The sequence below is a fragment of the Panicum hallii genome, chromosome 2 (genome assembly GCF_002211085.1).
Source record: "Panicum hallii strain FIL2 chromosome 2, PHallii_v3.1, whole genome shotgun sequence".
In the NCBI taxonomy this organism is placed as follows: domain Eukaryota; kingdom Viridiplantae; phylum Streptophyta; class Magnoliopsida; order Poales; family Poaceae; genus Panicum; species Panicum hallii.
Genome location: NC_038043.1, coordinates 56870356 through 56882309, shown reverse-complemented (window position 1 = coordinate 56882309; position 11954 = coordinate 56870356). Strand labels below are relative to the sequence as shown.

Below are 11954 nucleotides of genomic sequence, written 5' to 3'. Positions count from 1 at the left end.
CGCTCGCGCGAAACCAGACGAGAGGTCTCGAGGAGAAGGAAGCAGCCAGATTCCCAAACCGATTTGGGACGCCGGCCACCTCGCCGGAGTTGCCACTTCCCCGGTTCCCCCTTCTCTGCTCGCCTCTGAATCTTCCCCCTCGCCGGATTTTCCGCGGTTTCCTCGGGATTCCTTGCCCGGCCGGGAACGGCGGCGCTCGCGAGGGGAAAGAAAAGCTCCGATTTTTGCCTGCCGAGTTCTCTTCCGATTCCCACTATCTTGAGCAGCCTGCGCGCGGCCAGCCTCGCCGCGGGAGTTTTTCTTGGCTTTATCCTCGGCCAGAATTAGCCATTCCCTGGAGCTAAAGGCCGAGCTCGGCCGGGGCTAAACTTCGCCTCTTCTCCGCGGCGGCCGCGGGGGAATTCGTTCTTCTCCCGTCAGTCGCCGCCGTATCGCCGGGGGAGCGGCGGGCGGGGGGCGGGGCGGCATGGGGCTCGGCTTGGTGGCGCACCTGGTGCGCCTGGGCGTGCTCAGCTCGACCTCCGACCACGCGTCGGTGGTGTCCATCAACCTGTTCGTGGCGCTGCTCTGCGCCTGCATCGTCCTCGGCCACCTCCTCGAGGAGAACCGGTGGGTCAACGAGTCCATCACCGCGCTCATCATCGTAAGCACACACAATCCAAGCAAGCTTCCGTCTTGATGCCGGAGCAGACGCCGGTGCTGATAATGCCCGTCTTTATCTTGTGGTTGTGACAGGGGTTGTGCACCGGCGTGGTGATCCTGCTGACGACCAAGGGGAAGAGCTCGCACATCCTCGTCTTCAGCGAGGACCTCTTCTTCATCTACCTCCTGCCTCCCATCATCTTCAATGCCGGGTAAGCCAAAAGACGGCGTTCATGTGCTTTCTTCTTGGCACAGACATGCTTGGCTGATCTTGATTCTGTGGCAGTAGTGCTATATTAATGAGGTTAAGGTTTCGTGGGGAATCTGTGCGTGCGCACACTAGACAAGACGAAGTGGAGCAGGCTGGTTTCGATCTTGTTTTTTCTTATGGGCCTAGCTGTCCATCTTCGCACAAATGTCTGGGTCTGGCTCATACCTGCATGTCGTATGCATTTTCTATTCCACTTCCTTTCCCTGGCAAACATGGATGTTTCTCTGGTCGCTCACGCTCACCCTGAATAGCCACTAGCTGCAACGGCTGACTGGAAATCTTGACTCTAGTTCCATGCACCATGCTAGTGAGACATTGAAAAAAAGAATCTGATTTTACTAGTAGTACTCATGTTTGCCGTCGTAGAACGACTGTACAATAGTACAGGTCTTGGTTTATACCACCACTTTATCGGTCAGTAACCATAAGGCCTGATCCTGTAAAAGGGTGGTTATCTTGTCAGTTTCTGGAACAACCCAGACCTTGGTCTTGGTAGTCTGAGTTTGTTGGAGCATTTAAAAACCTCCTCTGGAGGTTACTGATGTACTAGTAGGGCTGAAGTTGAATTCTGTGGAGGACTCTGTGACTCCTTTGGCAGAAACTGCAGGGTCTTTATTAGAGTTCAGAAGAAGAGTAGGACTCCCTTTTAACAGTCGTTTCTATGATTTATTTATTCGTATAAACACAAAAGGTTCTCACAAATATTTCCTCACCAGTTTCCAGGTAAAGAAGAAGCAATTCTTCCGGAATTTCATGACGATCACATTATTTGGTGCTGTTGGGACAATGATATCCTTCTTCACGATCTCTCTCGGTAAGCTGTTTCCAAAAAACTGCTTGTAACTGTCCCTTGAGTTTGCTAGCGAATAGATTTACAGCCTGTAACAAAGGTGACCTTGTTGTGTTGTGTTGTGCTGTACTACTACAACCTTTTGGACATGTCTGACTGTCTGATACCCAATTACTATGTCAGGTGCCATATCAATATTCAGTAGAATGAACATTGGGACGCTAGATGTAGGGGATTTCCTCGGTATGCCATCCCTGCCTTTTCCACATGATGCTCTCCCTGCAAATAATGGTGTCACCATGTGAGCTTCATCTCTTTTTTCTCTGTCATAATTGCAGCAATTGGAGCGATCTTTTCTGCAACAGATTCTGTCTGCACATTGCAGGTTTGTTTTGGGAACAATCTCATGATCCTGTTCAATTCGCATCTTGAGAAAAACCTGGACCATACATAGTGTTGTACAGTGCTGATCTTGTTTTAAAAACAGGTCCTCAATCAGGATGAGACACCCCTTCTGTACAGTATTGTGTTTGGTGAAGGAGTTGTGAACGATGCCACATCAGTTGTGCTCTTCAATGCGCTCCAGAACTTTGATCTTAACCAAATTGATGTAGCTGTCGTGCTGAAATTCTTGGGGAATTTCTGTTATCTATTTCTGTCAAGCACCTTCCTTGGAGTGTTTGTAAGTTGATTCTTAAGCATCATCTACTTTTATGTTTACTGATTCCATGAGAATACTAATAGATCAAATTAACATTTAATATTCTATTGGCAGGCTGGATTGCTCAGTGCTTACATAATCAAGAAATTATACATCGGAAGGTCCGTTCACCTAATAAAACCTTTTCTTGATAAAAAGCAGATCAATGATATCACAGTTTAGATTAAATTGGTTGTTTGATGGTCGATTTCAGGCACTCCACTGACCGTGAGGTTGCCCTTATGATGCTCATGGCTTATCTCTCATATATGCTGGCTGAGGTGCACCTCTGACTAGATACAAAATGAGAATTGGATTTTATTGTTGCAGTACTATTTTAGGTTAAGTGCTCTTCTTTGGTCTTGGCAGTTGCTAGAGTTGAGCGGCATTCTCACTGTGTTCTTCTGTGGTATTGTGATGTCACATTACACCTGGCATAATGTGACAGAGAGCTCAAGAGTTACAACTAAGTAATTATACTGACTCCATCAATTTTTCCTCTAGAAACGTTCATAGAAGTTTAAATATATAAAAGATTCCAATCAATTTTCTCCTGACTTTTCTTATCTACTCAGGCATGCCTTTGCAACTTTGTCCTTCATTGCCGAGACTTTTCTTTTCCTGTATGTTGGTATGGATGCGCTTGATATCGAAAAGTGGGAGTTTGCCAGTGACAGGTCAGTTAAATGTACTTCTCACCTATAAATACCTTTTCTGTTCATGAATACTCAGATTTGTTGTTTCCGATTTGCAGCCCTGGCAAATCCATTTGCACAAGCTCAATTTTGCTAGGATTAGTTCTGGTGGGAAGAGCTGCTTTTGTTTTTCCGCTGTCCTTCTTGTCCAACTTAACGAAAAAGACATCGATGGAAAAAATAACCTGGAGACAACAGGTGAGTAATTCTTTAGACCATTTTTCTGCTGAAATTACTTTTTCAATAGGATCATCTTGTAACTGAACTTTTTAACAGATCGTAATATGGTGGGCCGGGTTGATGAGAGGTGCCGTGTCCATTGCTCTTGCTTACAACAAGGTTTGTTTTCTTTACCTTGCCAACTTCACACCAGTTCCCTCTTAAGTTTTTTTTTCTTCTCCAAGTTTAACTCTTCCTCTTGGAATTGCAGTTCACAAGATCTGGACACACTGAGCTGCACGGCAATGCGATAATGATCACCAGCACAATCACTGTCGTCCTGTTTAGCACCATGGTGAGTCATTTTGTTCCAATATTCGTATAATGCAATGTGTCAGCTTATCATGTAGGATGCCCTGACATACATGCATTCTCACCCTAAATGGATGCTCACCATTAACCTAACCCAAAAGGCTCCAAGTCGATTGTCACATCACACCAGTCAGGAGTCATTGGAATTAATTAAATCTGGAAGTTTGTGGTGGTTAACAGGATCTTATCATTTCTAAATAGATAGCTGACAGGAATGTGAGGTTATGTTATAAGAACGCATAAACCGGTCCCCTACTATTCTTACCCCTCTGCTTTCCTTGATGATGTTCATATCATGGTTTTTAAAATAATAGCTGAAGAAATGTTTCTGCTACTTGTCCTTCATGGCCACAAGTATTTGTTTGGAACATGGCCTGGGATTATGCCTACCAATATACCATCTAGAACTAAAGATACTGCAATCACTGAATACAGTAACCAACTTGATTCTCTGAATGTTTCTGAAACTTTGTAATGTTTACCAGGTGTTTGGGATGATGACGAAGCCATTGATCCAGTTCCTGCTCCCTGCCTCCAGCAACGCTGCCCCCTCCGAGCCTTCGTCACCCAAATCCCTGCACTCCCCTCTGCTCACGAGCATGCAGGGCTCCGACCTCGAGAATGCCACTGCTAGCATTGTCAGACCGTCCAGCCTTCGGATGCTCCTCAGCAAGCCGACCCATACCGTCCACTACTACTGGCGCAAGTTCGATGACGCGCTGATGCGGCCCATGTTCGGCGGCCGTGGCTTCGTGCCCTTCTCCCCCGGATCACCCACCGAGCATACTGGACGGTGATCACTGCCAAGATAACAAAAACTGACTCGAGAGGAAGACATGTTTTTGGTGAGTAGAGTTTGGCTGCTGATAGTCAGATGATGAAGCTTATGTTGTTCAGAACTTCAGATGGTGTAGTCCCTCAGCAATGGTGAAGAGGGACCTTCAGCTTATGGTTCAAATGGAGGGTTAGCTGGTTTGGATCAGCAGGATGAAGAAGTTGAGTCCTGGAAATTTGGGGTTTTGAGTTATGCATAAAGGCTGTAAATTTTGTAGATAAATATAAAAACACCCATTTTTATCTCTTATATTTATATATAGTGTGTAGCTTGCGGATTACCGCGCCTGTCTAACTTCTCTTAGGTCATGTTTTGAATGTGGATGGGCCGAAATTCTGGCCCACGCGCGTGGATGGGTCAGGAATCTGAACTAAATTTCGGGCCCATAGGAGGAGCTGGCCTCCTCCGTATAATTTTAGTTTCCCTTTTTGTTCTGATTTTGAAATGGGTTTGGCGTGTAAGATGAGTGATCATGTGGTTGGATGGGACAAGAGAACTTAAAATTCAAGTGAAGATACCAGCTACGAGTTACCTGTCCTTTTTTTATATATAATTACGAGTTACCTGTCTTTTTTTATAATTACGAGTTACCTGCCTTTCTTGCAAGTACAACTACTGCAAACTTTGTTTTTACATTTGATTCCCTCCATTTGATGATGTCAGAATGTTCTGGTGTGTGATTTTGTGAATCTTCATGTTCAGAATTAATACACACATTGACACAGTTGCATCTTGTCAACATCAAAATAATTCATCCATTAAGTTCTGTCCTGAATAAGCCACAGAAGACAGCATATAAGACACTTTATTTTACTACTTTTCTAGCACACTCCTAGGCAAACCCATGCGTTGGCATCTTGATAGCAAAGATTGTCCTACCAAAAGCGCATGCACCCAAATCACTCCCACCGAACCTTGCACTGAACAAGAATCGAGTGACACGTTCTTGTTGATAATTGAAACCACTGCCCCAAACAATCTAGTGACGGCCTGGTACTTCAGAGTTGAGATTGATGGCTAGAGATCATGGCTGTAAGCAATGTCTTTGTGTCTTGATGGCTGTTACCATGAAAACCTGAAAGTTTGGTTTCTCTGCTCAACACAACATGGCAGAAAGCCAGCAAGTACCATTTTGGTGTAGGGTGGAAACTGCACTGCATTTCATATATGTAGCCAAACGCAACTGATGAGCCCTTTCCTCCCTCGTTCGGCCGCTTGGTTCCTTTCTCAGAGTTGCGTCTTTCAGATGTGAAACCACAGTGCGGTCTGAAGGCTTGAATAGCTGGCTACCTGAACTGAGATAGACAGCCCATGCTGCGGTTAGGTTCTGAAGCATTAGAACAAGCAGCGTTAATCGTATCTGCAGAGAGAGGAATTCAAGTTGAACTGCCATCTCTAGTTTTCGTCCATTCAGTGCTGGGAATTTTTCCAGCGCAGTCAAGAGACTCAGCACCCAGAACATGCATAGTATGTCACACATGCAAATGCAAGTATTTCCTCCTTTCCAGGCAATGACGGCGACATCTCCCTACTACCCTGGTAGGCTCATAACTCTGGATCCAGATAGGATAGCTGGGTGTTGCAAGTGCAATGGGATAGCTCATAGCTTGATGTTGCAAGTGCATTGCTTTAATAAATGTGATACTGGAACAGTACAGTAGGAGGATTTCTTCAAAAAAAAAAACAGGAGGAAAAGTTTCCACTTCACCAGCTACTCCAAACTACTCCAACAAAGATTGCCTTACCATGGCTGTCAGCTTTTTATAATTCTGAAAGAGAGGAGGAAGAGGAAGAAAGAGAAGAGTGACTTTACTTTTGACTCGTTGATCAGAGTTTCAGAGCTCAGAAAGAATTTCAGTCAGAAACTCAGAAAGGAGTGTCAGAGTGCTGTAGAATTCATATCCCATTGCTGCAACGTGGAGGACACAGTCCCATGTGGGAGGGTAGATTCTTTGCTATCCTTTCACACGTATAGACGCGTTTGAGATCGATAAAGAGATGCTAGGTTTTCATCTACACCTACAGGCTACTGTGGCCTACTACTATTCCCTTTGTTCCTCAGCCAGCTCCCTTCCCTCCTCGGCAGGTAAGCACCCAAACCCCATGGACACGGAAGGCTCCACATCCTGTATCTCTGTCCACCACAGGGACAAAGTCACATCCCCACAATTCCCTCTCAGCTCACAAGCCCCATCCCCACATCCATATCGACACAACACAGGAAGCTTCGTTCCCATCCCTCCATTCCCCACCACCTGCAGTCTGAACTCTGAAGATTACTCATGGCCTAGGTCCTGTCACGATTCATAAAGATCCCGCCTTCATCGATCATTCTTGCTTCATTCGAAAGCGCCTGATATTTTGTGGAATTGGGCTTGGAAATTGCATCGTAGGAGAGTTCTTGGGGGATTGGTTCTGGTGAGAAGGACGCGAAAGGCGATGCCTTTCAGCAGCATGATCCAGGAGATGAAGGGCGAGATCGGCGCAATCTCGCGGCGCGGCCTGCTGCGGTCGCGGTCGCACAGCACGGGTCGCGTCCAGCGAGTGGAGGAGCCGGACGAGGCGGCGATGCGGGAGAGTTCCTGGGCGCACGTCCCCCCGGAGCTCCTGCGGGAGGTGCTGGCGAAGGTCGAGGCGGTGGAGGCGCGGTGGCCTGGACGCGGGGCCGTCGTGGCGTGCGCCGGCGTCTGCCGGGGCTGGAGGGGCGCCGTGAAGGAGATCGTGCGCGCGCCGGAGGCGTCCGGGAGGCTTACCTTCCCCATCTCTCTCAAGCAGGTATGGTTTCCAAGAATTCTGAATCTCTGTTCGGTGATCATGCATGCAGCTGATATTGCTGAAAGCGCTACAGTTCCATTCATGCTTAATCGGTGGTTTGCATCAAAATTCTCAGTATCACCGGAATTTTCACCTTGAATAGTAATTGATAGTGACGGTGCCTTGGTCCACATTGCATTCATCATTTTCTTGAAGTTGTAATGGTCAATCCTCCATGTCCACGTTGCGTGTGCGGCACAAAGGTGGTGTGCCTTCGTTGTCACTTCAAGATATCAAACAAAAATTCCATTGCTGGTACCTACCTGGTCATATTTGTTTAATTTTCAGTTCTGGAATACTAGAAAATTGTAGACAATAGATTAGGAAGGCCGAGATTTTATTCTGTTACCAAAGGAAGTCAGATTAGTGGACAATTATTGATGACTTGTTCGTTGGGTCAATTCTAAGAAGATTTAGTATCAGGTATGCAAGTCAAATGTTACTTCACCGTGCTTGTTGACTTGTTATTACAGTTGGCTGCGTAGAACATGGGACAGATTCTTATTGCCATTGTAATAAGAAGTGACGTTTGATTTGAAAATTTTCATTGCCTTTAGAATTTTTCTCATAGATTTATTTAATTTAAACTCGAAATTTCACCTTTGTAACCTGCAGCCTGGCCCAAGGGATGCCCCTCTTAAATGTTTCATTAGGAGGAAGCGGGCTACTCAGTCATATTTTCTGTGCATTGGAGTCACTGACGGTATAGACATTCCCCCCATGTATCCTCTTGGGCATGTATAGTATAGTATGGATGCGCTCATTCTTGATGGAACAAATGTTTTTCGTTCTGTAGCATTAGCTGATGATGGGAAATTCCTACTTGCTGCACGCAAATACCGAAGGCCATCATGCACTGAATACCTGATTTCATTTGATGCGCGTGATACGCCAAAGGGGAATGGTACCTATATTGGCAAGTTAAGGTGAGGCTTCAAGAAACAGATGGTGGTGTATGAAAGCTATGATTTGCTCTACTTCTTTTCAATGCTGTGTATGAGAACAGAGGAAGTGATATGACAGAGATCTCAGAGTAACACATTATTCTCCGTTAAACAGATCAAACTTCTTGGGCACAAAGTTTACTGTCTATGATGCCCATCCACCTTGTGCCGGAGCTGTGGTTTCGAAGGGTCCATCTGCACACATGATCGGTTCAGCCCAAGTTTCTCCCATGAAGCCTCCACCTGCTGGGAATTATCCAGTTTCGCACATTTCTTACGAAGTGAATGTCTTGGGTTCTAGGTATGGCAAACCTTGTGATAGAACTTCTATTCTGCGAATATTAGGTTCATGTTTCTTTCCAAGACAATGTTCGACTATGAGTAGACCATCATGTGAATCTATTTTTATTTCTGTGATTTATAATTTCAGTGGGAACACTACAGCACCATCTGGAAGTTTGTTTGGCCCTAATGATCATAATTGCATCCCTGTTTATACCTGCTAACTGAATTGCTGATAGCAATCTTATTCTAGAGAACTGCTGTTACTAGCTAGTGAGCTAACATAAAACCGAGTTTATGACGTGCTCACTCATTAAAACAATCAGATTCATATACATAGTGGAACAGTTGTACTTGAGGACACCAGAAAGTAGCACTATGGGTTTAATGCAGCACAACAGAAAATAGATACTGCTGATTTATCACATGACAGCTGAAAAGTTTGTCTGACTATCAATTGGCGTTTGCAGGGGGCCAAGAAAGATGAACTGTGTTATGGATTCTATCCCTGTATCAGCGATTAAAGGAGGGACTGCTCCCACACAGACTGAATTTCCATCTAGTAACTCCAGCTCCTTCGCATCAGTTCCATTCTTTGGATCGAAATCAGGCCGACTGGATAGTTCAGGTGCTCAATTAACCACTCAGAATGAAAGTAAGGTGGCGCTGAAGAACAAGTCCCCGAGGTGGCATGAACAGCTTCAGTGCTGGTGCCTCAATTTCCATGGACGGGTGACGGTTGCGTCCGTAAAGAACTTCCAGCTGGTGGCTTCAGATGAGAGTGATCCAACTCCAAGTAACCAGGAGGAGGATGATGACGTTATACTCCAGTTTGGCAAGATAGGGAAGGACCTATTCACCATGGACTACCGCTACCCCATATCTGCATTTCAGGCATTTGCCATCTGCCTGAGCAGCTTTGACACCAAAATTGGTTGTGAATGAATCAAGGTATGACATTCAATCTAAGATTTTAGCTGGGTGTTTATGATATATACCAACAATTTATCTTTGTAAGTGGTCTCCGTCACCAGCATGACGTTTCTGCACACATATATTCAACCCGCACCATTTTATTTACTTTTTTTTTGCGGGTGCCAATTTATTTACTTTTAGATCCCATTGTCCTCCAGGTGCAGGGCATATCGATAATCACAGAAAGTCGAATGAAAGCAAGCAAGGACAATCTATACTGCTTGAGTTTCAAGCTGGCGAGTTTGGTGAATGGTGATTATGGAGCTGGATACTTCTATTCTATAATGTCGTGATGTAAATAGCAATCTAGCTATAGTGTTGGGAAGTCTGAACGACTGAACACCAGAGGTCCAGAGTGTCCTCTAGTATTTCGCTTTCGATTCAGCGTTTGAGTTCAGATTAAAATGGAGAGGTCATATATTCATATTTGTATCTATGTATGCAACCTGCTATTTCAAATGACCCTTCTGAGATGCCAGAAGGCGTCGCACCTGAATATATTGACAAGGGTTTTTCAAAAAAATATATTGACAAAGGGTTCAAAATATGATCTTTTTTCCTCACAACTTGTAGTGTTGTTGTTCCGTCTCCAAAAAAAAAACAGTTTCTTTCAAAAAAAAGTAATGTTGTTTGATTGTAGTAGTACGCTTGTACAGAGTCGATGAACAGGGATTTTTTTTTTGAGAGAGCAAGTTAGGCCAGCCGAACAAACCCGGAAAACATGGATCCTCCATTCCAGTGTCATCCTATGGTTTGGGTCATCAACGACGAGGCTTGCACTGCATCAGGCTGGAAGACGACGACGGGAAGCCCAGCAGATCAATTTGGGAGCGATTGACATGTACACGCCCACGAGCAGCATAGCCTGCTGGTGAGTAGCTTATCATAACTAGCTACTGAAATCGTGGCAATGTCTCCATGTTCAGAAATCCCCCGTGTTACGCACTACTAAACAAATATTTTTAGGGACGGGTAAAAATATATTTTTAGGGGTGGGTAGCGCACCCGTTGCTAGTTTTCGCATCTAAAAATAGCTGTTTGCACCGCCTATGTAAATCCATTTCCAGGGGCGGGTCAGCCCCTCACCCGCCCCTGGAAATGCATTTGTAGGGGCGGGTGAGGAGGTGACCCGCCCCTGAAAATGGATTTTCCGCTTTTTTTTGCGATTTGCATTCCCGCCAATTTTGATCTCTCAATCTAGTTCTCCATCGTGATTGCGATTTGCATTCCCGCTAATTTAGATCTCTCAATCTAGTTTGTGATTGTGACGTGAATATGTTCGGCAACTAAAAATATTTATGCATACAAAATTAAATTATATGAAAATCAAACATTATTAGAGTACATCATTAAAGTGCATATTGAATACATATTTTTTCTCTATTCCTCCCTAGGAACACTACTAGAGGCGGCACGGTGCCGTTGATTGTCCCACTCATGAAGTCCAATGTATTTATCTTCAATTGCCAGATCTTATGCTTCGTGAAAAAATTTGCCTCTCACGTTGACCACTTCATGCATAATGAAACGGCACAAATCGTCCACTACTTCTAGAATCCATGGTAAAATTAATTAACCAAGTGCTAGTTCTAGTAAAAAAACAATATACACATATGCATCTTTCCCTAATAAAGAGTAGCGCCTTACACGTTTGGGATCAGTAGTATATCTCCCTTGCACCCTTAGATGCTCGCACATGTAGTACCCACAGTATACGGAACCCGCGGGTTGCTTATGGTACGGGAACCTTATGCGTATAGTCATTTTTCTAGTTTGCCGGCGGGATGAATTGATCCTTGAACTGGTAAGCCCTGTTTTAAAATGAAAGAAATAGAAAGTTAATTTATATATGTATACTTCTGTAGAGAAATAAACATGATGTGCATAGGAAAGATAAAAAATTCACTCACAATTGTAGAATTTCTATGAATTCTTGGTATCTTTGGGTTGACCAATCCAAGAAGTCCAATACGAGTAATCTTTCAAGCTTTGGTTGTAATTGGAAAGCAATCCAGTGATTTCTGAAAAGAAAATATTATGTACAATTTGTAAGCAATCCAGTGGTTTATTATGTTAAATAGTTGATATTAGATTTATTGGATGTGGTATGGCCCAAATATGACATCCATATCTTCCCATCGTGTCATCATATGCGATATGTCGGCCGCAACCCTCTTCACAGTCTCTCGGTGAAATTTATGTCATTCCTTTTGTTTTTCCTTCTTTGTTGCAAATGGCTTTAGGTAGTCATTATCGTCCTTCATCCATTTTGGCCCGACGTGCCTAGCCTCGCAAATCGCTATGGGGTCATGGTACCAGACCTTTTTCTTTAAAATAATGGCATCCATTGTTTGCATCCTGTAGAATATAATGTATAACAATTAAATATTTGTGCATATACAGTACTTTAGGTCATAATATAAATCAAATTAGTATCGATGAGCCACTTACATGCACCAGAGTCGAACCATTTCA

General features: G+C 44.3%; 2 protein-coding genes across 2 annotated transcripts; both read left to right on the top strand.

Moving 5' to 3' along the window:
* Positions 1–4744, top strand: LOC112881513 (sodium/hydrogen exchanger 2). Its single transcript, XM_025946246.1, has 14 exons — positions 1–643; positions 736–854; positions 1630–1727; positions 1887–1946; positions 2042–2088; positions 2191–2385; positions 2479–2525; positions 2618–2684; positions 2773–2873; positions 2979–3080; positions 3158–3296; positions 3375–3437; positions 3529–3612; positions 4115–4744. Exons 1-14 carry the CDS (start codon positions 467–469, stop codon positions 4424–4426), a joined length of 1611 nt encoding a protein of 536 aa, XP_025802031.1. The 5' UTR covers positions 1–466; the 3' UTR covers positions 4427–4744.
* Positions 4745–6487: 1743 nt separating this feature from the next.
* Positions 6488–10026, top strand: LOC112882779 (tubby-like F-box protein 6). Its single transcript, XM_025947925.1, has 7 exons — positions 6488–6755; positions 6858–7239; positions 7894–7981; positions 8075–8204; positions 8338–8523; positions 8975–9455; positions 9638–10026. Exons 1-6 carry the CDS (start codon positions 6568–6570, stop codon positions 9447–9449), a joined length of 1449 nt encoding a protein of 482 aa, XP_025803710.1. The 5' UTR covers positions 6488–6567; the 3' UTR covers positions 9450–9455; positions 9638–10026.
* The last annotated feature ends 1928 nt before the right edge of the window (positions 10027–11954 follow it).

Coding starts and splice junctions, on each gene's coding strand:
- LOC112882779 (XM_025947925.1), top strand. CDS start 6,568: ATGGACACGGAAGGCTCCACATCCTGTATCTCTGTCCACCACAGGGAC. Junction 6,756..6,857: donor GAAGATTACTCATGGCCTAG/GTCCTGTCACGA, acceptor ATTGCATCGTAG/GAGAGTTCTTGGGGGATTGG. Junction 7,240..7,893: donor TCCCCATCTCTCTCAAGCAG/GTATGGTTTCCA, acceptor TGTAACCTGCAG/CCTGGCCCAAGGGATGCCCC.
- LOC112881513 (XM_025946246.1), top strand. CDS start 467: ATGGGGCTCGGCTTGGTGGCGCACCTGGTGCGCCTGGGCGTGCTCAGC. Junction 1,947..2,041: donor AGATGTAGGGGATTTCCTCG/GTATGCCATCCC, acceptor TCATAATTGCAG/CAATTGGAGCGATCTTTTCT. Junction 3,081..3,157: donor TGGGAGTTTGCCAGTGACAG/GTCAGTTAAATG, acceptor TCCGATTTGCAG/CCCTGGCAAATCCATTTGCA.